Source organism: Curcuma longa, chromosome 1 (genome assembly GCF_044706935.1).
Source record: "Curcuma longa cultivar G26 ecotype Majalengka, Jawa Barat chromosome 1, ITB_CL_G26_1.1, whole genome shotgun sequence".
Lineage (NCBI taxonomy): Eukaryota > Viridiplantae > Streptophyta > Magnoliopsida > Zingiberales > Zingiberaceae > Curcuma > Curcuma longa.
In genome coordinates this window covers 14,192,353-14,217,113 of record NC_133861.1, presented here as the reverse complement: position 1 = coordinate 14,217,113, position 24,761 = coordinate 14,192,353, and the positions used below count along the sequence as shown (strand labels likewise).

The window sequence follows — 24,761 nt, the reverse complement described above, 5'->3', positions numbered from 1 at the left end:
TTATATATAATTTTAATTATCAAAATAAAATATAATCTAATATAATTCAATTCAATTTATTTATTTGAAAATTTTAATATATAATCTAATTTAACATTTACTATCTTTGATTCAATCTTATATATTTTTACAATTAAATTAATTTAATATTAAATTAATCAACTATATAACTTTAAATAAGACAAGAATGGAATGATATCTGTAATGTCTTTTTGACGACTAATATAACCTTAGATAAGTAATCAAAAATTTCAACAATAACTTTGAAACAAGAGAAACATAAACAAAAAATAATGTAGCATTAGAACATAAACAGTTGTCGAATCCAAACACAAATGCACAGATAGTCATTAGTACAAAATTATATTATCATCAATACAATCACCAAAAACAAACAAGGTTCAGCTTTGTTGCTATGCCTATCATTTCCTAGAAGAATAGTTATATATTATTTCCGATTATATAAATGAGAATAATATGAAATTTGCATCCAAATAATTCTGCTGCTTGACAATGCTCCTGTTAAAAATGTTGATCCTTTACATATTTTGATGGAATTGATGGTTAGCAAAGATCACTGATCATTGGCTTAAAATAAACATCCAGTGAAGTCGACAAATAAAAAATATACAAATGACAGGAGAAAAATGGAAGCCAATGAAAATTAAAATGGAAGAGGCTAAGGATACTATAGAGATTGTTGCTATGTTTCACAAACAGTAGTTTGTATATCGTCGAGCAATTTCTTTCTTTTAAATTAGGGCCGCAATCCATGGAAGAATAGTTGCTACTCAATTACCTAATCCTTTAGTTTGACATTGCAGAGCAGTAGCGTGTTTCTGAAGAGGTGGTACTTACACTTCAGATACGCGGGGCACAATCTTGCATTTGCGAATTTAGTCAATCAATGCAATCAAGGAAGCATGCCAAGTTGCATCACACACTCAAATGATGTTTGTGGATGCACCATGCACCTGAAAAAATATTTAAAAAACTTCAAATGGTGTTCCAAACAGGAACAAAAAAAAAGCGTATATAACAACTTCATGTTTCATCTACTAATTATTTTTTTCTACAACCATTGTATTGCCTACAACTTCCATTTATGAAGAAATATCCCACTTCAAAAGAGAGAATATTTTATATAAATAATTTTGATCGGGGGATGGAGAGGTTTGAAAATGCTAGTCTATTTTGAACACCATATCAAGTGTTTCAATTGTCAAAAGTTGGTGGAAGAAATTGAAAGGTTTGTGCTAAAAAAATGCTGTGCGCAGATGAATTTTTGCTCGATCAATCCTAGACATCATTTCAGCACCAAAAAAAAACGGAGGACGATTATATTCTTTTACAGAAGATTAGTTTGGGATAAGTTTCTTTGTTTGGCAACCTCCAAAATATCAACTCCAAGTTATCAGTTCCATGCAACTTGTGGACTAAGTGCAAAATGAGCATTACATGTTTCCGAGTAAATCACTCAGAACCACTGAACTTCCAGATAACTTACACAACTTATGTGATAATTTATGTTTGTCCTACATTATCCTCCAACCTATGAGCGCTTTACCAGTTGGGAGAAATCAATACCATGGAGAACAGTTGGTCAAGATTGTTCTGTTTATGATACAAACACAATCGTATCTCATCAGGAAAAGATCTATGCAGTCAGAGTACCCATGAACACTTGGAAGATCCTGAACTGAGGAAAAGATGGATACCAAAGAATTAGCCTAATAAAGTCCTGTTAGTTGATGCTGCAATGCTTGTCAACAGCCAAATTATAGCTAGAAAGGCCAATATGGGTTTGTCTGCCAATGTGTAATAACGTGAAATGGGATGGCAGTGTTTGAAAACCAGGATTTTCTCCTTGGGTTATTTGACATTCGCACTGTGTGCCAGAGTAAAATTAATTAGGAACATATAAATAGATAGAAGTGATTGAGTGTAGATATTCTATAATGAAATTGATATATTGAGAGCACAAAAATGTCAAATTGATCAAATTAAACACTTACCAACTCAATTCAACTTGTTGTCTACACTGATGGAAACTCAAGTTCATCGTCGTGAACCTCAGTGTCATCAAGAATAACATACTTTGCATCTCTGTCTGTTGATGTATTTGTTCCCTCTTTTTTCAGTTTGTAGTATCTGAGCATCAGATGGCAACAAAAAGACAAAGCAGTGATTAAGAGACTACAATTAATTGCGATAACTTAAGGTGTTCCACTAAAAGTCAGCACATTGTTTGTATCTCTCTTCTTCAATTAACGCCTAGAAGGAAATGAAAATAAAGGATGTCAAAGCCATTGGCTTTGACATTGCATAATCAAATGACAAATATATTCAAACATAAAAAGTTCAGATGTTCAAAACAAGTTATTAAGGCATTTTGCTATATCACACAAAAAAAAAATCTCAATTTACTCAATCCTTGGACATCATCACAAACCTAGAGTTTTAGAAGAGAATGCCCAAATCCTTTTATGACTTTGACAGCAAAACAATCAAGTATCGCTTACGAAGGTGCTAACCACCTGATGACAAAATTGTACAGCAAATGATGCACAAAAGAACAGAGGAACTTACTTGAAGCAATTAAACAAACTGACTCCAACCATAATAGTTAGAAGTCCAATTCCCTTTAACCAGGTAAACTGATCTTGGAAGTAAAATACTGCAACCTGATGCATTTGACGAAGTGCATGAATTAAAAATACAATATAACTCATTAATAGTCAAAACACTTAAGATTTCAACAATATTTACATTGGCATGCTATGGAAAAGAATAAATCTTCATATAACTTAAATATTTATGAAAACTTGGCTAAGGATAGTGAGAGTTTAATTATGTAACATTCCTTAGTAACTCAAGCAATCTGGAAGCTTAAGGTAAATTACAAACTACAAAATGCCAACCAAGAAAGAATTCAGTAGATACTGAGAGAAGAAAATTGGATGTGAAGTGCAATTGAAGTACAGTGGTGCTCAGTAAGAGTAAATTTATGAAAGCTATCAATTTTCTCCCAAATACTGCATTTAGCTTTTGTTTATCTCACTGTCATATATAAATATATATGTAATAATAAATAGATGGTTGCTTGGTTGCTTATCATACAAAAATAAGATGCACATGTTAAATGACTAAAATTGAGCATTTCAAGATTAGACAATTTAAGATTAAGGTATTTCCAAAAATCTTGCAGAATGTTTGAGAAACAATAATAATAAAACCTTGTAACAAAACAAGCAGCCTGAAGAATCAGCAGACTCAATATAGGAATATAAGGTTGCCCTAAAATATGAAAATAGTCAGATGCTTTGCCATTTCTAAGCAAGAAATTTATTAATTAAATATATGGTTAATTTCACTGAATGTAACGTGGATAATGAAACTGTGTGTGCATGTGACATCCTAATTGAAGCTAGAATGCTTTGCATGTCCATATATCAATGAGAAGTAGGATGACTTCCACATTTACCAGAGACACTAGATTTGCATGCATATTAAAAGTCATCCAGACAAAAATATTTCTTACCAAAATAGTAACAGCTTCCTTCACAATGCCAGCTACAGTGACTGTCACTGCACTAGTTGCTGAAACAAGAATATATTCTGTCAAAACCTGCGGTAAGACAGGTTTGCTTTAGAGTGTGTAGATTGATGAATGGCTATTTAAGAAGCAAGTTGTTCAGAGCAGAAACTACTAATTGGTCAATACTCATCAAAATGCATCTATTTAGCTAGGGGCGGCAATTGTGTCCTATTAATCATGTTATTTGGGTCGACAAAAAATTATATGAAATAACATAAAAATAATAATATGTTTCAAAAGTTACTTTATAAATATAAGAATAATTAATCTCTAAAGAATTAAGTCATTTAAATTAGTAACAAACACTTTTTTAATATGAACATAATTCTAAGCGAGTCAATTGGTGTCAAGCCATTTATATAATTGGATCTTGTCATATCACTATCATGTTTTGCCTCTTAATTGTATTTCTGATTGGGTCAGGTCATGTCTAATTTTGGCAACTGTAGATTTAGCCCCTAAATTTGCAACATACATAATAGGAAGTCTTACCATACAAAATGCCAATGCTCCTCCAAAAAGCATAAGTAGGCAGCTTCGCATGATGTGCTTTGTGTTATCAAAGTAATTGCTTTCCTTAAACTTATCCCAGGGATCCAAAACTAGTGAAAGGACAGCAGTTATGATTGCCATTACTGGTGTCACATGACTCATCAAAGTGATTGGATTCTTCAAACCTGCATAATATGAGCTAAATGAATTACATATCTCATGTAGTATGCTAGGAGGCTTAGATGATGGAGGAAAGATTGCTTTTTCTTCCCACTGTGGCTAAATGTGGCATAGGTAACGTGGAAATCAATAGAGAAAGTTCATTGCTTACCGTATTCCTCTTTCTTCATTGATGGGTTTGATGCCAATGTGCATACGACGTAAAAGTTAGCTAATGATGATTAAGATTAAGAAGATAAAATGAAAATGCATCTTTAGTGACCAACCTGCAAGAGAATCTGAGTCATGCACCAGCGAAAACCAGCCATAACAGCAGATAACATAACAAAAATGAAGCCCCAGAACTCAAACTTTGTCTCTTTTGTAACTGAAACAGCGAGGCAAAGTGAATTTGAAAAGATGTAAGTACAAAAATTTTAGATTTAACAATATAGCCAACTATTTAAACTTGAAAGATGCACCAAAGCAACATCAAATTTCAGCTGATATGTTTGAGAATTTTAGATTAAAAGTTGCAGAAGAACTAGAAGGCTTCAAAAAAGCACAGAAACAAACAGGAATCTCCAAAAGAAGATATCTTAGATGGCTATCAGAGACAAATAACCGCCACAAGGTAGAAGCTAAAAGAGTTAAACTAAAAGAGTTAAACACATGCTTTCTGAGTTCTCAACTATTTTGGAAAGTGACATTTATTACTCTAATATCATAGTGGAACAAGGATTTAGCTTCACACCTGTTTATTTGATTAATAACTGAAACAAATACAGACAAAATAGAGCTAATGTAACAGTCCTTATGTGTTAAGGTAAAACAAGCTTCTTGCACGATTCCACTACACATGCCATAGAACAAATATTCGAAAGAACCATCAAGATCAAACAACGAAACAAATGACATGCAAAAGGTAGAATAGGATACATATGTATCCCAAAAGGTATTTCAGACGAACGGGGGACTGAATATTCAGCAACAGGACATATTATGCAGAAATTTCAAACTCCTAAGGATTAAAATATTTTCACTGAGAGGTGAACATAAGATTCAAATAAAACATTTGCACCCTCTTACCCTTGCATTATTAGTACTGAAAAAAATGATTTATCATGCTATAAAAATTTAGACAGTGTGAGGCTGAACACTACTAATGAAGATAATTACCTGTTAATAAAACGCCAATAGAAATAATAAGCATAATGCCTACAAGCTTTAAATTAGGTTTCTCCAACCTTCAAATGCATAGAAAAGGCTTTAAGTATAACTCAAATAATATCAGGTACATAACCAGCAGCAACACCATTAAAAAAAGAAACCAATTTAAATATTTACCTGAAGGCAAAGGCAAACATAAGGAGAAATATAGGAGCGGCTGATTTGCACTGCAAAGAGGGTACAAAATTTGTAATTCAAGTAGACTGCAACTCTAAGTGCACTGTAACTAACAAAATGTAAAATAGCTGGAGAAAAAATTTCATGAGCCAGTAGTCAGGGCATACCATTGTTGCAAATGTCACAGTTATAAATACAAGAGACTCATTGCTTAAATTCACATCCGTCGCGGTTCCAATAGCAGTTGGGACAACTGCAAAAACAATCCCCAGAAAGCATTAGCATTTATCAAGTACAGCAAAGGGAAGGATGTACAAAAACAAGAAGAACAAAATAAGCGCTAGATCTCCACTAAGAGATGACGTATGAGTATTGAGTAAGCATGGCTTCTTGTAAGTAATGTACATAAGAGAAGAAATAAGAGATCAGAGGAATAGAGAAGTAAAAATGGACTAGGGTGACAAAGCAGCAATAGATGAATAAGGAAAAAAGCTACTCACACAAAGAAGTATTCACAATTTTACTTAAAGGCCTAGAATATTAAGTTACAAAATGTCACTTGAAAAAAAAACTAAAGAAATATTATTAATTCAGCCTCATTCCAAACTAGGAAAACAAATTTAAGCCAAGTTTGACTCAGCATCATCTCCCCTGCATAGGGTTCCATACAACAAAGAAAACGTGAAACACAAATACTAGAAAATATGAAAAAAAAATTATTCCAGAATATATCTAAGAAAATACCATTAATATAGAAAAAAATCAAGGTAGCAGAGAAGAGAATGCTCTAAGATGGGCATGTGGAGTTTTTAAAAAGGATAAAATATGAAATACTAATATATGAGATCAAGTAAGTGTAATTTCAATAGATGATAGAGTGAGAGAAAATAAGTTGAAAAGGTATAGACACATCCAACGACGACCAATAGAATCAATAGTCAAAATAGTTAAATGTAAATATCTATCACAAAAAAATTGAATCTATTAAAGAAAAAGGTATAATGGAGACAAGGAGAAAAAAAAAAAGCCAAATAAAGAATAATTTAATCAATTCGAACATAGCTAGGATATTGTCTGGCAAAGAGCTCAATGGTTAGACAAAATTCATATAGCTGACCTTAAAGGGTTAGGATAAACATGGCATCTTGCTGATAATGATCTAAGAAAATGGCATTAGTAAATGGGGGAAAAAATCTTTGCTTATACAGAAGAGTAATACAATAACTTTCTTTATTTGGTTCAGAACATGAAGTGTTAATCTCATTGGAACCTGTAAGTGCATCAAATAAACTCTCCCATAAGTTAATCAAGCATATTACAATCACTATCTTTTATACCGGAATTATTGAGCAGAGTCATTCCATTGTATACAAGCCGTGAAAAAAATAGCATGCTTGATCAAGAACTTGATCAATTCACCAATATTCTCTTCAGAAAATCCATAAACACTTCAATCTTAACATGCAATTTTACCTCTGAAAAAGTAATCCTTCCATGACATGATATTCCTGCTGCTTTTAGATATTCGAGACTGGATATACACAATGGCATTTGATAAAATGGCTTGCAAAGAAAAATGAATCGTATTCATCAACAGTGGAGCTGGAAATTTCCCCATATCATCACCTAGCAATGTCTTATTGTACCTAAACCAGTAAATAAGGCGATTTCAGAAAATAAAAAATTGAGAAAATACATTAAAAAAATCTAGTATCGACAGGAATCAGAGTTGACATCGACAGAAATCTAGCCACTTACACTGTCAAGCAAGTACTGAATGTGTACCAAACCAGTATATAAAACAGAGTCTTCAGCAACACTGCAACAGAAATTGGGCTCTTCCTGGATTGCTCCAAAGACTCGAGCTTTGCGGTAGAATCGCTGGCGTGCACACCGTTCTCTATATCCAAAGGCACGTATTTATCCGCGTCCTTATTCACAAATCCCGAAAGCATGCTCCTCTGCCGAAATTCGTGGGTTCTCCGCTGGCCCTCGTCCTGCGATCCCACTTCATGAGGCCTGCCCTGATGGAGCAACGGCAGTTCGAATTCTTCGGACTCTTTAACCGCTGAGCTGGCCCTAGGGGATCCATCATCTTCCGCGGCGCTTGGCCGCAAGATCCCGTTCTCGTCGCACCACCGCGAGAAAGAGGGTTCCCTGCGTAGCGATGGCTTGAGGTCCTTCTCCTCTTCTTTACCAACCTTCTCGACTTTGTCTTCCGCGGGAGCAGCAGCTGCTGATGCTTCAACCATCTCGTCATCTCCTTGTCGATTGCTCTGCTCCATCATAAGCAAGACTTGCGATTCCCACTCAGATCTCGCGAGGCGCCAAATCAATCTAAAAAAACGCTTCGACAAGCAGACTCGGAAAACAACAGAATCCTTAATTCTTTTTCGACTGTGGATGGATCTTTGGATTGTACAGAGATCGAGGAGGAGGCGTGTCGGCGTCGATGACTGCGGTTTCAGAGGATGGGCGGCGCCGAATCGAGAGATTGAAATTAGGGGAGTTGGGGCGAGGGCGCGAGGCCCTGCGAAGGTTCGTAAAGTGACCGAGTTTGGTGAAACGTCCGTCGCAGGAAATTAATTAATTAAATAAGCAACCTGGCTTCGGTCGCACGTGGTGATAACGGAGACTTCTATTGGATTTTACGCGATTTAATGTGGGGCCAAATCTCTGCGCCTCGAGGTATTCGCTGAAAGATCGATCGAAACGATGGATTGGGCTCTCTCTCCCGTTTTGTTCGCACGCAGTTGAGACGCTTTCTTATTTTCTTATCCTGTTTATTAGAAAATTATATTTGATATTAACTATCTCCCGAAATATCCGAAACATCTTTATAAAAAAAATCCATGAACTCCTTTTAAAAATAAGATTAGTATTCAATAATTTCCTTCATTCCTTGAAGTTACTATAAACACGAGAGACTGCGTTACGAGCATCCACTAACGTAGTCAAACCAAAAAGAATTAACATGTAAATTAGTACTTATTTAACAGTCAAAAGTAGAAACTAGGCACACTTTTGTAAGAGAGCTCTAATTCTATTCACTCTCTTAACCTGTGGTAATAAAAAAGTTTGTGACTCACCGCAAATGAAATTTTTGAAGTCATGTATGTAATCTATCTTCACATGTAAAAGTTTAATATTTAAAACTCAATTCAACTCTAAACTGAATAAAATAATGATTAATATGCTTCAAGAAAAAGTAAAGGAAACTCTTTATATACAAGTCATGATAATCTGTAATGATCTTCTCTTGAAATAAGAAAGCTGGAAGCTCCATTGCCAGTGGTGCCGTGGGTGAAATGCCTCGTGTGCAGGCACGTGTTATGCGAGAAGAAGACGGTGGTCAGCAGCGCTTCCACTGCGGATCAGTCTTTCATCTTTCATGCCGAAAACAGAGCAAACAGCAGCTTCTGTTCATAGTTACCAGGAATTCAAGAGAAGATGATCACATCATTTAACTGCTAGTATCAACATGATAACAAAAGTCCAGAATCTCCCATATTCTTTATGTTCAAATGCAATATTCAAATATCCAAAATAGCAAGGGACATGCGTGCTTGCCAGATTAGAGAGCATTAACATTTCACTCCAAATGTAAATACAAGTTCTTAAGACAATGTAACAACTAGATAACACTTTGGTAATCAGACCACGTGAACTTTTAACTGTTGACGACAAACAAGGGGGACCTTAGCAACTTTGATGAACTTGACGAGTAAACTCTTGAATCCAGTTACACAAGATAAAATTGGACTTTGACAAATTCAGAAAGATAAACCATTTACAAGATTTACAGTGATGTTTCACTTTGAGTTTGAGTGCTTCAATCGCTTGTTAGTTCTCCCGAATTAAATTAGTAGGATCACTCAAGACATATTTTGGTAATTCGTACTTAGCACCTGTAAAACATTAATAAAAAATTTCTGATATGAGATATCACATATATAATTAATAGTGTCAAAGAATAAGATGACATAATATCGCCTTAACCTCTTTCATCATAACAAATTGTCAAGTCAGCATTTGAATTGATGATTCCTGCACTGTCCACTATAACTTTAGCAAGATTTAAATCAGCTTCTGCTGCAGCTTTCAGCGCATCCCATATCTCTGTTACATAAACAACAAACTGAATTGGTTTTCTTTTACTTTTTACCTGTGAAGTTTGAAGATGAAAATATTGTATTGCTTTTCATTAAAAATTAGCAATTCATGGTAAAACTATAAACCTAGAAGTACTGATGAGGCTAAATCCATTATATCTAATAACCTATTAGCTTCTTACATGAACTATAAAATATAGATTGAGACATAACTTAGTGAAACAAAAACATAATAGTCGCACATGGATGACACAAAACTGAGTTATTAAAACACAGCCAATGATCGGTCTCCAGTGGCTGTGGAGATGCACAGAACGACTTAATGAAGTTATTAAATAATCTTCAAAGACTATATGCACTTCAACACACAGAAAGACAGCATCTACAACATGATCACATTTTTACTCCTTACCATCAAAATTTCAGATTTCAAGATCTTTCCTCATGATCATGAGCTATTATACCAAAATGTTTGTGATCTAAAGTCATACTTTGATCTCGAATTTAGTCAACAAAGGCTCTGCATAGATGAATGAAGATTTTCTTGTTAACTAGACCTGGTCTTTGATTGTACTATATATGCTATGAGTCTTTTCCATCAAATAAGGCATGTTCTGACATGAAAAAATGGATCCGTTTGATAATTGATTTCATTTTAGAAGGGAAAGGAGGTGCAAACCTGCAGAGATTAATTCCAAATGAACGTTGTCAAACTATACTCATCTAGTCAAGTGTCTGCTGATTGAATAGATGGATATATGCCAGAGAATTTATTGTTGAATTAACAAAAGCAACAATTGCAGCATTTTAGAGGACGCTCTCACCTTTTTGGCCACCATAATGAGGGGCTGTGTCCCAAAATTCATCGCGCATTTGCTTAAGCTGTGTGGGAGTAATTGGCTGAGGATGTTTCCAGGGTTTTGGTTTATGTATTTTCTTAGTATTCTCTGCAACAAAAATCAATCAGCTTATACATAAATGTAATTAAATGGATGTTCAAATAAGTTTCAGGAGGATTCTATAAAAGCAATAACTGTCAGAACAAAGTCACCAAGATGTTAACATAAATAATATAATATCTCGAACATTTTGCAAAGGCAGTATTGCCCACAGAATATTTGATGAAAGTTGTTGTGGCAACTGAGCAAATTGGAACAACAGAGACAATGTATTGATTGATTTTGAAGCTGATCAGTTTTAGTTAAACTTCAGTTTGACAGTTTTCATAAATGTAAGTTCTATTTAGTTTATAAATTTTCTAATAAAAATGATAAATCTAACCATAATAAGCTTGATGCCTTATCTGAAGAAACATCCTGGCTTCGCCACTGGTTTCCACCTAAATAACATGTAAGCAAGACCCCCACCAGCACTAGAAATAGGCGGCCTAACTTGAAATCATTAATGAAAAGAAAATTCATGAACGTAAAAAAAAATATATCAAACAAAAGGGACAACTCAACCACCATCTGGAAGAGTGAAGCACGGGCTACCAGGGAAAAGAGAAAAGGGAAATTGTTTGATAATTCAATCACGTCACATGTCCACATCCAACTTTGAGCGAGGTAAATCAATAGGGGTAAGGAAGGATATTGTTCGATGCCAAGAATTTGCTAATCAATATTAACCTTTTACTTCGTGCTTATCTTATTTCATGCGCATTACTAACGATGTTTAATTGATTAGACCAGGCAACTAGACCATTGATAGTACTCAAGATAAGAAAAAAAAACAATTAGATGCAGCAGAGAACCAGAAACTATAGTAAAAATTGCTCATCATAGGACCAGAAAAAGAAACACTGATTTAGTAAGCTTCTATTTCATAAATCAACGCGAAACAAGCCCATTTCAAGACTCAACCTTTTCGAAGCCAAAATAAAGAATCTAACAGCCAAGACTAGAAACCTGAGAAATTATCGTCACTCTATCGTACGAAGGGGGGAAAACAATCTGAACCAGATTATTACACAGATAATCGGAAGACGACGAGTGAACGGATCCGAATTCACCTTCTACTTTAGCAGCAGCGGATCCAGCGCAGCCCATGGTAGCACGCAGCGTGACCTAATGGATCAGTATTGAGGACGGGAGGGGATCGGACCACCGAAAACCTTTTCTAGAATTGCAGAAGGGGTAAGGGAAGGGAGATGGGATGGTGGGCGCCTCGTTGTCCGCCGAGGATCTCGAGAAGGAATGAAAAGGAAAGGGCGTCGCAGCACTGGAGGCCCGAAGGGGGAGTTGGGGATGCGTCGGATTTGAGCCGAGGTCAAATATTGTGTGCCTTCTTAGCCTGATGCATATCACCGAGACAGCAATAGGATTTATCTTTAATTGTTTAGTTCTACCCGAGCCGGCAGTGCAGGCTACAGTGAACTTCTTCAAGCGGTCATCAAAATTAAAATATCAATTAAATCTCGTTCAGCTAATTATTGCTGAAAAGGGTTTTGATAAATGATTCGATAAAAAATTCTGCAAGAATCAGATTCTCCTATTAAAAAATACACAAGCAGCAGACCTGTGGCCACTAAACAAACAAGTTCTTAAGGCAACAAACCGCAGGCCAATATATAAACAAAAACATTTACTTGGTTTATTTGTAAATTTGGCTGAATCTAGTTCATGACTGGTCCTAACAAGTCTAAAGAGCCAGATCATGAATACTTAACCATTCTCGATCATTATGAACCAATAGAACAAATGTGTAAAATGATTATTTGTTCTTCAGCAATGAGTCCATGGCACTGGAATGTCTCTTTCCACAGAAAATACTTACTGTGAGATTTCAGGTTTTGGAATGTCTGTAGGCAAGGAGGATTTCTCGGAGGACTCCGCCAGCGCCCTGAGCATGTTTACGACGTCGCTGGTATCGTCGAGATAATACTTGGCTTTGCTTGGTTTCTGCCCGACTGTGCAACCGAACAACGAAGTGTAAGGGGAGACTAGGTTCCTCGTCACCATGTCAGTAATGCCTTCAAACATGTCCTCGTCGGATCTGTCGTCGCCAATGCACAGCACAAAGTCTGCCTGTCTCCCGCCCTTCACCATGGAAGACAGGATTTTCTCTGCAACTGAACCTTTACTTACTCCCTACAAAGATATATATTGCAGATTTAAAGGTATCTTGCAGCTTGTTGACTGTTTCCTGCTAATCAAAGGTATCAAAGCCTATCATGTTGAATCTGAGCAGATGCAACTGCAGTAGAGTAGTTCTAATAGTCGACTCTAGAACATGAAAATGTGCAAATATTAGAAACTTGATATATACCTGAGGTTTGACTTCCACGATGAACTGACCACTTTTCACTGAGACTGGTTCGTTGGCTAAAACACTTTCAAGGTGGTCGAGCATTTCTTTAGCCTGTGCAGAACCAAAGCCCGGGTCAGCATCTTGATGGTGCCAAACCAACGCACTTTCTTTAGTTTCCATATACGATCCGTCCGTAGATTCAGTATACAATTTCATCACTGGCTCAGCCATCAGCATCCAGCCAAAGTCAGTGTTTTGGCAACAAACCTCCCATTCTTCATCGCTGGTCCACCTGAAAATGTTTAACCAATCAATAGTTAGTGATTGTTATACTCAATACAATAAGAAAGTAATCCAGATAGAATAGCATTGACCGGTTAGGAACTTGATGAACAATTTGTAAAAATTTATGTGCATGTATGTAACTGAATTGGTAGGGAAGAATAAATTACAAGGCACCTCATGAAGTAGCCGTGCTCTGCTGCAATCCCAAGCTTTTGGCACGGAAGAAACCATTTCTCCAAACTATCTCTTCTCCTTCCACTGACGAGAAACACTACATTCTTATTATCAGCGCATAGCAAATTAACGATCCTAATAATCTCTCCACTGGGTTTCTTGTCAATGGCGGTGGGAAGAACCAGAGTTCCATCGTAATCCAAAAATATTGCTCTGCTCTTTGCATTCTCGTAGGCCGACACAATTCCATCCACATTCAATTTCCTGAAGTTGGGATCCAGGGCCACCACCCTGAATCCAAATCCCAGCCCAATCCCCCAGCATCTCTTTCGAGAGTGATCTCGGCAGCACCGCTCCAAGTCATGCAGGAAGCTCTTGGACCAGAATCCAACATCATGAGTGCTCACATACTTGTAATGTTTGTCGTGCCGCAGTTGCTTCTCGGTGTCAGATAGGGAGATCGCCTCGTTCATGGCCTCTCCCGTCGACTCCACGTTCCAAGGATTCACTCTGATGGCGCCGCTCAAGGAAGGCGAGCAGCCAATGAATTCCGACACCACTAGCATGCTCTTCCTTGGGCTTTCCGGCTCAGAGATAAAGAAGCCGCCAGTGATCCCTTGCCTGCACACGATGTACTCGTATGGCGTGAGGTTCATGCCGTCTCTGACTGCTGTCACTACCACGCATTCAGCGATTGTGTAGAACGCGATCCTCTCAGCGAGAGGAATAGGGCGGTCTATGTAGATGACCGGAGTGTATCCCGCATTGCCAAAGGCATTATTGATCCTCTCACAGCTCTCCACAATCTCCCCTTGAATGCTCTCGAGCTCCTTCCCGCGACCCCTTGCAGGGTTGGCAATCTGAACCAAGACAGCCCGTCCCCTCCACTCCGGGTGAAGCTGCAGCATCTGCTCGAAAGCTAGAATTTTGAGATTGATGCCCTTGAAGATGTCCAAGTCGTCGACGCCAAGGAGCACGGTCTTGCCATCAAACTGGCGGCGGAGATCGTCGAGGCGATGGTCCTTGTCGGGCAGGCGTAGAACGGATTGGAGCTGGCCCATGTGGACTCCGATGGGCATGATCTTGATCCCGACAGTGCGGCCGAAGTAGTCGACGCCGATGTAGCCTCGCTTGGATTGGTACTCGAGACCGAGCATTCGGCTGCAACAGGAGAGGAAATGGCGGGCGTAATCGAAGGTGTGGAAGCCGATGAGGTCGCAGTTGAGGAGGGCCTTGAGGATCTCCTCGCGGACGGGGAGCGTGCGGTAGATCTCCGATGAGGGGAAGGGGCAATGCAGGAAGAACCCCATGCGGAGGCGATTGAAGCGGCGACGGAGGAAGGTGGGGAGCGCCATCAAGTGGTAATCGTGGATCCACACGTAGTCGTCCTCCGGATTGAGAACCTCAATGACCCGCTGCGAGAAGATCTTGTTGGCGAGGACGTAGGACTCCCAGAGGCCGCGGTCGAAGTGCGTGCTTACATTGTCGGAGAAAGGTAGCATGTAATGAAAAAGAGGCCACAGCGCGTGCTTACAGAAACAGTGGTAGAACCTATCGTTGACGTCGGCAGGGAGAAAGGCCGGGACGCACCGGAAGCGCTCGAGAAGAGTCTGCGCGACCTCGTCCTGTTCCTCAGCGTCCACAGGCACGCAGAGGGAGCCTACGTAAAGGACCTCCATATCATCGGGGAGGCCGCACTTAAGCTGGAGTGGGAGCGCGTCCTCGTCCCAGGAGAAGGACCATCCTCGATCTTCAGGGCCGCGGAAAACGCGGAGGGGGAGTTGGTTAGCGACGATGATGATGCGGTCCTGTGAGAAGGAGGAGGGCACATCGGAGGAGACGCTGTAGTCGCGGTCCTCCTCTTCGAGACTGCAGAGCGATCCCGGAACCGTCATGGTGCGCGGCATCCGGCGGCGAAGACGGCAGGAGCCATCGCTGCCACCGCCGAGGCTGAGCGCCGAGAAGTTCCCCGACGCAAGGTCGAGGAGGTTGGTGTACGACCTGGACATCATCTTGGCACCGCTCGCTGCCAACCCCGCCCGAGAGAGTAGGATCCGATCGGTAACTGCTCGCTTCAAAGTTTGAATCTCTACTTTCTATGGAAAATTTTCTCAAATCGCGGACAATTTATTGGAAGAGAAGGAATTCCTGCCTTAACTGTCCACGAAGATGAAACTGACGCATCTGAAAATGAAAACAAAAATGAGAAGAAACGAAGCGATATTGGAAAGAATGAGGGGTTCCACAGAAAATGGAGCGGGAGGACTTGGGAGGTCGACACGTATGATAATCCGACTGTGACGATCCGAGTCTATGGATCCAGGTGGATAAATTGTGTGATTTCTTTTACAAGTAAAATTAACAATAGTTTGTTAAGTACGAAAATTATGATTAGAATTTGATGATATAAAATCAATGCCAATTACATATAAGAAAAATCTATTATTTTAATTTTAAACTGTATTTCATCTATTTAAAAAATAACTATTTTATGAGGGGATTAACATTTGAATATTTTTCGACTAGTTATTTTGCATTATCATTTGAATTCTACTTTTACAGACATAATATGTCCTGAAAATGTTTTAGTTAAATTAATCCTTCAACTTAAAATTATTTTACTTTACTAACTCTAAAATAAATAACTTTTTCCCTTATTAATTATAAAACATATTATTCCTATTTTTATTATTAACAAGAGAAGAGACTTTTACAACTCTGTAAATTTGACAATCAAACAATTAATTGATAAAAAAATCATTATCAATAAAAAAAAAAGAACTACTAAAGGTTGATTCTCACGGTGCAACAAAGATGGAACCCTAGCAACTCTTTTAAAAATAAATAAATAAATAAAGGGCCAACATACCACTGAGAAGTCTAATATCAGTTCCATAGGTGTGATCCTCAAAATATACCTAATACTGATAATCTCACTAAGAAGCTATGAAGTCACTAAGACAGTTGTAGCTGTGGAGCTTGTCCATGGCAATCTAAGGCACCTATCACTCTACCAACATTAAGCTATTGAGGCATTTTTTACACACATAAAAACAATAAACATTCTACAGAATCACAGAGACTGATATGTTTTTAGCTCAGAGACCAATACTTTCATAGACTAAATTAATCGTTGTCATATTTGGGCTTCAAAAATACAAATCACTAGCATTTTCTACAGCACAATTAAGGGGTGGATAAAACTTGAAAATTTCAGTGTGATCATCAGATGGAACTGTTGTTGATCGTCGACCTTGGACTCGGAAGTACTTGAGATTGTGATTCTTACAAGGAGCAATCTTGCATTTGGCTGCATGCAGCTTTGGAGAAAAAGCGACCCTTGTTTCTTTGCTAAATCATTCCTCCTCTTTGATGATTCTTCTTTTTCTGAAGGGCTGTACGGGCATACTTCCAGGAGCACTGTGAGCTCTCCTCCTTTCATCTTTCTTCTTTTCAGCTTCAATCATCGTCCGCCTCAAAGCAGCTGCCTTGTATACCGGTTTGGGCAAGTGTCTATGTCTGAATACAAAATAAAGATTGTTATTAACAAGAAAAGGCACAAGATTGAGGTGCATCAAACACAAGTAGATCAGAGGATGAACGCTTCAGAGTATTTGTTTTCACAAATAAACGTGGAAAAAGACCAACCTGACAATACGTTTCACATCCGTTAGATGTTTGTAACGTTCTTTGACAGCATCTAGATATTCTAGCTTTCTCTTTTCCCTAGGTAGGAGCTGCGTTGGACAAGGAGATACCAAATGGGATTGAGCACAAAAAGAAAAGCAAAGGCTGCTGTCGCAAAATACAAACGAAACATTTAGAAATGGCAACCAACTAGACCAAAAACTATTCTTTTCAATTAGTTGTCAGGAATAAATCCACATGTAGATTTGGCAAATATGAATACAGACAAGAAATACTTATTAACATTGCTGAATCCAATTGCTGCTTACTACTAGGGGCAAACCAATGGTCATGAGAGATACTGACTATAAGGTTACACATCCATATATTTGAAGAAAAAAAATCAAAAATAAAAACAAGAAAGATTCAGTTGAAAGTTCAGGGCCTTACAACTCCCATTTGTTCTGAAGCTTTTGCTTTCCAGAGTCGGAGATTAGTATCATCACTTCCAGAGATAACATAAGAGGCATCACAACTGAACCTCACACAGAAGACCCTATATTACACAGCAATATGTCAAATATCTTGGAAGGAAAATGATGAGGTGCACAGTATAGGAAACAAGAAACATCTGTGAAAAAGCAAAACAATCAGTCAACAACGAAAAAATAAATAAACTTATGACAACGCGAAGACCAAATTATTGATGTATTAGTGCAGACTATGAATTCATTTTTCACACAGACACGGTAAAATGAGTTAAAAGAAAGAAAAACCTTTGCATTCGCTTAGTATGATAGATCTCCCTACTATGGCCACCATTGAATGGGAAGATCCTGACCTGCAATCAGAGTTCCATTAGTGACTAACTACATTATTTCAGTTGGCCACATATTGCAAGAGAAGACAAAAAAAGCACAACGATCTAACTCACTGTTCTATCATAAGAACCAGTAACAAACTCACGTCCTGTGGGAGAGTAGTCAATGTCCATCCTGTACTCATCAGCATAGAGAAAGCAAATATGAACTTATTCAATTCCATGAAATTTATAGAATATGGGCAGGAGAAAGAGAATGTGATAATCTCACTCACACAGCAGAAACGTGATCTTTGTGCACAAGCTTTGCTTCATTTAATTTCCTACCATCATAAGTATAGCAGTTGCAATCTTCATTTGCCTACCACAACAAATTATCATTTGGCATTTAAGAAAATTAGCTACCTAAATTAGCCAAACTTGGATTGTAAAGGTGTCGATGGAGAATATAAGTATTAGAGATTTTGAGATCTCTCACACCAAAGATTAGCCAATTTGGGCCGTACTAATCTCAAGCAACATCTAAGATGCTACACTTGAGTAGGTAATCTAATTCTCCATGTTGATGTAACAATGGTCATGAAAAATTCTTATTTAACGACAAAAGCACTCTCATATGGAAGACTTGTGTCTATCAACATCAATGACGAAGAAAGAAAATGCACCCAGAAATGAAGAACAAATTAAAAAAGAATTGAATGAACAGGAACAAAATCAGAACTAAGGCAAGAAAAAAGCATAGCTTTAGTTTAAGATGCTTACAGCTGTAAAATTCATTGGCTCCATGGGATTCCAACATATAGCATTAGTCTTCGTCTGTAACAGAAAGTAGAAGTCAAGACTTTCGGAAATCAAACAAAAAAATTAAGCTAACATTATTAATCCTGTCATTTAACTTGTCAAGCTTCCCTATTGTATGATAAATTAGAGAGTGCATAAATATTTATGATGATATTTACAACAGAAACAGCTTCACAATTAGCAACTAAAGTGCAATAGCAAACTACCATATAGATACATGAAGCTGCTTTAAACAACAAATATATCATCAATTGACAGATTGAAGCAGATGGTCTGAATCTAAATTAAGGGTTTTGATACATTGGAAATATAGCTTTATAGATGGGAAAATGGTGAAGAAAGAATCGACAATAATAATAGTAAGAAGATGAAGCAGGACCTGCATGATTAGTTTTCTAGCAGGGGATGACATGCGCAAATCATATATAGCTATGCTGCGGTCACTGCCAAAGTGAAAAAGCATCATAAGCAAATAACTTCAACAGATATTCAACAAAAAATCAATTCATATCATCTAAATGGTCAGACATCAAAACAACAAATTAGGTAAGCAAGGCAAAAGCACAAGAAGTCACTTGAATATGTCAGCATTAAAGAAAGTAGGGAGAAAATCCAAAGGTTTGTTGTTACTTATTTTGCATGCTACAAAACATTCAAGAATCTCTCGAGCTTTACAAAACAAGTCACCGAGAAGTCTAAAAGTTCTTTTCTAAAGGAAATTAAGGGGCTTCCATAACTAGACAATATGACTTCCCATGCATAAAGTAAAAAGTAAATGGTTATCTCAGTTGGCTAGAAGAATCCCTATGATGAATGATAATAGTTTCATGCGGCATCAATTTCAACAAGGCACTTCAAATTCATAAAAAGAGAGCTAGTTGGTCAGATTTATCCTTGCCACTTTTTCATCAATAGATCTTGTTTCCAGTGATCAGTCTGGCAGCTAGGTCTTTAATACACAAAAGATATTTAAAAGACTGACAAACTGGTTGACTCTTAATAATATCTACCAAGATTAAAATGTAACTAACGTTCAAAAAATGGCGACGGGAAGCAGTTTTTTCATAAGCTAATATATGCCTACTCATTCTTAGTTGGTGAATGGTGACCATTACACTGTTATGGTGATTTCACAACATGTGTATGTTGGTAATTTAACAACAGATTATAGAAGTCTGTCAATTATATTGATTTGGCTAAGACCTCAATTTGAATCATAGCCGTATTAGAGAGAAGGTCAAACACGGTCAAAATAGACTGGGTGCTCATTGAGCTTGCCTGAATTGAGTGCAATTCCTGAAGCAGTTCAAAGTCTGGTAGAATCTGCCAAAGGAGGAAGCAAAGCACTTCAGTTTGAAGTGGTACGGGACTTAGTTGAGTTTGCCTAAGTTGACAGTAACTCAACCAAGATGAATTTGTTGATTTAAGATGAAGTGGTCGGCAAAGCCTGGGGCTCATTGAGCAAAACTAAATTGAGTATAATTCAGTCTGAAGTTTGAAATGGATACAAGTCAGCCTGAAGTGGCTTGAGAGGTCATTAAGTTCCCTTGAATTGCAAGGGACTAATTTGAGAATGTGTTGGTCCGAGGGGAACTTTAAGTCATCTGAATTGAACATAGTTTGGTCCACTATATGGAGTTGGATTGAGATATGCTTGTACAAGTCAAGGTGGAGTGTTTGGTTTTGCCTAGTCTGCACGATGCTCATCCTTTATTCCTTCCTCTTTGTCAAGAATTGTTGAATGCGATCAAAAGCTCTAAAAAGGTTGTGGAAGTTGTAAAAAGATCTATGGTCGTTTTGCAAAAGCTCTAACAATGCTCTAAGTAAAAAAAAATCACTGAAATGATCAGAGATCACCCCTTTAATAGGCCTACAGGAGGTACACCCTCCAATGCCCTTTTGTCATGTGTCGTCGAACAGTTGGCGGAGCTCAACTGTTGTGAACGGACAAAGTCGTGCACACAGAACATTTAAGTCCATTTGAGTTTTTACCCACATTAGTGACGGTATGTTTACAGGAAGTACCAAGTACAGCAACTCTCGGGGTCATACATATAGAATGTGTAAGTTAATGGGAGCTTTTACCCACAATAGTGACCCTATGTTTACAAGAAATTCCAAGTACCTAAATAGATATTTTCTAAAGTTCCAAATGGTTAGACCAAACACAAAAGAACAATGGCAAGTAAAAAATCCAACCTAACATAACCACAAAGTTTCTTTGTGGTTCTAGTTCATAGATAACATGTATAATTGTCTAAAATAAAAGCATAAAAATCAGAAGTAGTTGCATAGGTTAAATGAAAACAAAAAATTTGTATACCTTGCTGATGTTGCCAGTAGATCAGGTTCTCCAGGATTAAATCTCACAGAAACAGTTGTATCTTTACCCCACTCAAAAGTGTTGATGGGCTCAGACCTTTTGAATGTAGCTCAAATTATCCCAAAGCATTCATAATCAAATAGAAATAATATTAGAAGCCAATGGTAATCGTAATTACCTGTTTTGATCCCATATTTCAACTTGAGCACCAGCAGTGGCAAAGAGGTTACCATCCCATTGGTGATCGATGGCCCTAAGAATATAGAGAACTACTAGTTAGATTTAGAAGAGAACTCACAATCAGCTACAAGAAAAGGGTAAGAATAAGCAAATATCTGGCAATAAATAAGAATGAAATTTAGTAATTATTTTCAACAAGGCAATGACAAAAAATACTCACCAAAATGCATGCTTCCAAACATAAACCGCAAGAGGCTGAAACATAACATTATACCATTTAGCATAAAAGGTAAGGAGAAAATAAAATTTAATCTTTTAAAAATGTTTCAAAAACCTGTGAGTAATCTTCATTTGATTCATTAGGGTCTATCATCTTCAAAACAGGAACTTTCCAAAGCCTGACACTGGTCAGAGTGCAAATAGGATCAAGAAAAGGACAGATCAGGACCCACAGGATAAGCAAATTTATAGTTACAAATTTCACCCCTAATACCAAATTTTAAATGACAGGACTGAAATTTAGTTATAGTGGCTGACATCAACGCTCAATAAAGAGAATGCAATCATTTACACAAAGACTCAGCGGGAAAGGGACAAAGTAACATTGTCAACTCACGTGCAGTCAGTGCCGCACGATAAGAGTCTGTCTCCATCTGTAGATGTTGTCAAGCCTCGTACAGCACCTTGATGACCAGGGAATTGATTAACTGTTTTCCTAATAAAAAAATCAGAGGAAAGCACAAATCAAATCAATACAATTTAAGGTAGGTTAAACTGTCATTATTCTCAATTCTGATATGCTTACAAGAAAAAAATAAATTCATTATAGTAAAATAAAACTATATTTGAGCTTCTAGGGAAGCACCTGGTTGCTAAATCCCAAAGACGAATATCTGTCAAATGGGCAGCAAATTGTTAGAATGTTTAATTTCACAACACATAAATTACACGTCTAGTAAAACAGTAAGTGCATATACCATAAAAACCACAATGTATGGGGAAAAGTTGGGAGAAATGAAACAATATATTCAATTAGAGAAGTGAATCATATATAAATAAATAGAATACCAGCACATGATAACTAATGACTAAGCTAATGAATCATATATATCATGCATAGAGTGTAAGATATGCAATGGGTTGGCTGAAAACCACCTAGATAAGCCATGTAGAAAATCATTTAACTGATTACAACCAGAGGAGCGGCTTAATATATCTAAAGAATTTATAGAATAATTAGATGAAAGAGGATACTTAGAATGAAAATGCAACTAAATTACTATTCATTCATATAAATCTACGTATCATTGCACAGCATACGCCTCTAACAACAAATTAAATCCATAAATAATGCTTTATTCAACTGAAATACCAATTCATGAACGGAAGGAAGCAGAGGCAGTGAAATGCTAAGCATGTGTGGGCGTTATGTACCTCCATCCATTGAACCTGAAAATATTCCTTTCAGATGATTTGGGTTCTTTGTCATGCAAGATACAGCATCAATATGTCCGTCCATAGCACCTATAAAAGGCTTTGCAAATATCTAGAAACATGCAAATAGATGGTATCAGATATAAATCACAGGTGTGGAAATGGAAAGAACTCTTTTTCTTCAGTGAGGACAAAAAGAAATAGATTTACCTTCTCCAACTTTGCAGCATTTAGAGCCCTTGTATATTCAACTGCTTTTTCTAGGGTCCGAAGGTTAGGGTCGTAGTTTCTAAACACTTTCTGTGGAAAGAAAAGAGATGCAATGCTAAACTTTTGAATATTCAGCTAATTTCTCTTGAGCAGAATCTGAGTATGGTTTAGGATAAAATGAAGATATCTTTGAGCTATGTTACGAGATATAGTTCTTATTGACAAAGAAGGTGCGATATTACCCAGCAATATAACCAAAAATTGTGCATTATAATCATACTATTATGCAAGCAAGGAAGGCCAAAACAAACAGCTCTCGATCAAAATAGCAATCATCAACAAACGAATCAAGACCATCAAAGATCATGGGGACAGCGAAAAATCAAAATTTGACACCGCCAACAAGAACCGAGCGAACACTCCGTCACAAAACCTATAGCAGATTGGTTTGGCCAGAATGGGAAACAAATTGAGAGGGCAAGAGGAAAACATAAAACCTGCAGATCTTGGCACCGTTCACGAGTGAATTCCTCAGTGGAGCGCGATATCACCTTCACCTTCATGTCTGATGGCGACGATCACGCGGGAGTCGTCCTAGGGCTGCGGAGCAAGGCTACGGAGAAGAAGCAAGGGGCGACTGCGACGTCCAAGGGCTGCAGCGCAAGGCTGCACAGAGGAAGAAACCGGCGGCTGCGGCGTCCTAGGGCTGCGGAGAGGAAGGAAGTGGGGAGGGGCTGCGGCGGTTTGGGGTTTTTAAGCTCATCATAAATTTTTAATACCGACTTATAATTAATATAACAATATCTGTATAAATATATATATATATATAATGCAAATTTTTTATTTCTTATTTTACATTAAATTTTATTTTTTATAAGGATCGAAGTTTGATTATTTTTTTTACTGATCTTATTTCTCTAAGACTCTTTTATCTCACCTCTTAATTATTCTTTAAAAAACTATAAAGTTTTTGCAAGGCGTACGTACTATAGGATTAAATACTCCTACTTTTTAAAAAATGTCAGTATAATATTTTTTAAAATGTTAAAAATGTATTTGATCCGAATTATGTATATTAAAAATATACCCATAAAATGTATGTTTTTAATCATATATATTGAATTATACAGTTTGTTGTAAATTCATAAATAAATTAATTTTTAAATAAATAACTAAATATGTGATCAAATGTAATAACTGTCTTTACAATTCCACGTGTGTAATATTTAAGCTAAAATTGTATTATTATTTTTAAATATTCTAATCACCTTGAAAGGACGACTAAATTCCAATAATCCATATCTTTATATTTATTTTTATATTTAGATTAAAATTTTGACAAATATAATTCTATTCATAAAATAAAAACTTAAGTGTATAAAATTATATTTATTCTATTCTCTGATATTCAAATTTTATTTGAACGATTAGTAATCGACACGATTAAGAATGATTATCTTGCATGGGTGTCATTATTTATTGATATAGTTTTAAAGAGATATTACTGTGTTAGCCCCAAATATAATATATTTCATATAATAATTAATATATATTTATATTTCATATAAAAAAAATTCTCCTATACTGATTCTCATTTTGCCTACGAACAAACAACACTGTTAGGAAGAATAGAAAAAAGATGATCCTTCCTATTTGAACATGTATTTTAAACTAATACGGGTAAAGCATGCCTTTCACAATCCAACATATATATGGAATGAAGCCAGGGATAATAATCCAGTTAGTACTTTGCAAGTCACCAACAACAATCATTTCACTTTTGATCGATCACTGATCACTGATCGAATGGATGAGACTGGTGAGGATGTTAGTTTTAAGAACAAGGCATTAATCCGGAGTCTGAGCCAGGGGCCATCAAAGAGCTCTTTTTCATCCATTTTGAAGACCGCTACAAGTAAACAATCTGATGCTTCATTTAACTTGTTTGCA

The 24,761-nt window shown here is 36.9% G+C and overlaps 4 protein-coding genes across 6 annotated transcripts; all 4 read right to left on the bottom strand.

Annotated features, from left to right (window-relative positions):
* Nucleotides 1-380: 380 nt before the first annotated feature.
* LOC141827782 (putative sugar phosphate/phosphate translocator At1g06470) lies at nt 381-8,094 on the bottom strand. Of its 3 annotated transcripts, none has more exons than XM_074715109.1 (12): nt 7,355-8,094; nt 7,070-7,242; nt 5,764-5,849; nt 5,597-5,646; nt 5,429-5,496; nt 4,537-4,637; nt 4,422-4,434; nt 4,091-4,275; nt 3,542-3,628; nt 2,590-2,684; nt 2,016-2,151; nt 381-974 (listed from the first exon to the last, which is right to left on the bottom strand). In XM_074715109.1, the coding sequence occupies exons 1-11, from the start codon at nt 7,882-7,884 to the stop codon at nt 2,037-2,039; spliced, it is 1,503 nt and encodes a 500-aa protein (XP_074571210.1). In that variant the 5' UTR covers nt 7,885-8,094; the 3' UTR covers nt 381-974; nt 2,016-2,036. The 3 variants fall into 3 exon arrangements, with proteins under 3 accessions (XP_074571210.1, XP_074571224.1, XP_074571216.1); XM_074715123.1 differs by lacking the exon at nt 381-974 and adding an exon at nt 1,443-1,699; XM_074715115.1 differs by lacking the exon at nt 381-974 and adding an exon at nt 1,714-1,888.
* A 1,040-nt stretch (nt 8,095-9,134) lies between these two features.
* LOC141839503 (uncharacterized) lies at nt 9,135-11,990 on the bottom strand. The gene is made up of 4 exons (XM_074727255.1): nt 11,720-11,990; nt 10,533-10,655; nt 9,596-9,715; nt 9,135-9,504 (listed from the first exon to the last, which is right to left on the bottom strand). The coding sequence occupies exons 1-4, from the start codon at nt 11,754-11,756 to the stop codon at nt 9,440-9,442; spliced, it is 345 nt and encodes a 114-aa protein (XP_074583356.1). The 5' UTR covers nt 11,757-11,990; the 3' UTR covers nt 9,135-9,439.
* A 450-nt stretch (nt 11,991-12,440) lies between these two features.
* LOC141827772 (putative alpha,alpha-trehalose-phosphate synthase [UDP-forming] 7) lies at nt 12,441-15,428 on the bottom strand. Its single transcript, XM_074715096.1, has 3 exons — nt 13,417-15,428; nt 12,976-13,249; nt 12,441-12,797 (listed from the first exon to the last, which is right to left on the bottom strand). Exons 1-3 carry the CDS (start codon nt 15,426-15,428, stop codon nt 12,480-12,482), a joined length of 2,604 nt encoding a protein of 867 aa, XP_074571197.1. The 3' UTR covers nt 12,441-12,479.
* Nucleotides 15,429-16,504: 1,076 nt separating this feature from the next.
* Nucleotides 16,505-23,542, bottom strand: LOC141836235 (uncharacterized). The gene is made up of 17 exons (XM_074723678.1): nt 23,309-23,542; nt 22,812-22,901; nt 22,602-22,713; nt 22,033-22,060; nt 21,784-21,882; nt 21,502-21,571; nt 21,388-21,422; nt 21,166-21,240; nt 20,988-21,083; nt 19,044-19,107; nt 18,626-18,679; nt 18,139-18,224; nt 17,978-18,038; nt 17,820-17,884; nt 17,494-17,599; nt 17,065-17,153; nt 16,505-16,935 (listed from the first exon to the last, which is right to left on the bottom strand). Exons 1-17 carry the CDS (start codon nt 23,372-23,374, stop codon nt 16,773-16,775), a joined length of 1,359 nt encoding a protein of 452 aa, XP_074579779.1. The 5' UTR covers nt 23,375-23,542; the 3' UTR covers nt 16,505-16,772.
* Between the last annotated feature and the right edge of the window lie 1,219 nt (nt 23,543-24,761).

Coding starts and splice junctions, on each gene's coding strand:
- LOC141827772 (XM_074715096.1), bottom strand. CDS start 15,428: ATGATGTCCAGGTCGTACACCAACCTCCTCGACCTTGCGTCGGGGAAC. Junction 13,250..13,416: donor GAGCACGGCTACTTCATGAG/GTGCCTTGTAAT, acceptor AAACATTTTCAG/GTGGACCAGCGATGAAGAAT. Junction 12,798..12,975: donor TCGTGGAAGTCAAACCTCAG/GTATATATCAAG, acceptor ATATCTTTGTAG/GGAGTAAGTAAAGGTTCAGT.
- LOC141839503 (XM_074727255.1), bottom strand. CDS start 11,756: ATGGGCTGCGCTGGATCCGCTGCTGCTAAAGTAGAAG. Junction 9,716..10,532: donor TCATTATGGTGGCCAAAAAG/GTGAGAGCGTCC, acceptor TTTATGTAACAG/AGATATGGGATGCGCTGAAA. Junction 9,505..9,595: donor AATTTGTTATGATGAAAGAG/GTTAAGGCGATA, acceptor AATGTTTTACAG/GTGCTAAGTACGAATTACCA.
- LOC141836235 (XM_074723678.1), bottom strand. CDS start 23,374: ATGAAGGTGAAGGTGATATCGCGCTCCACTGAGGAATTCACTCGTGAA. Junction 22,902..23,308: donor AACGGTGCCAAGATCTGCAG/GTTTTATGTTTT, acceptor TTCTTTCCACAG/AAAGTGTTTAGAAACTACGA. Junction 21,423..21,501: donor CAAATGAAGATTACTCACAG/GTTTTTGAAACA, acceptor GTTATGTTTCAG/CCTCTTGCGGTTTATGTTTG.
- LOC141827782 (XM_074715109.1), bottom strand. CDS start 7,884: ATGATGGAGCAGAGCAATCGACAAGGAGATGACGAGATGGTTGAAGCA. Junction 3,629..4,090: donor GAGCATTGGCATTTTGTATG/GTAAGACTTCCT, acceptor GTCTTACCGCAG/GTTTTGACAGAATATATTCT. Junction 2,685..3,541: donor AGGAAGCTGTTACTATTTTG/GTAAGAAATATT, acceptor CAAATGCATCAG/GTTGCAGTATTTTACTTCCA.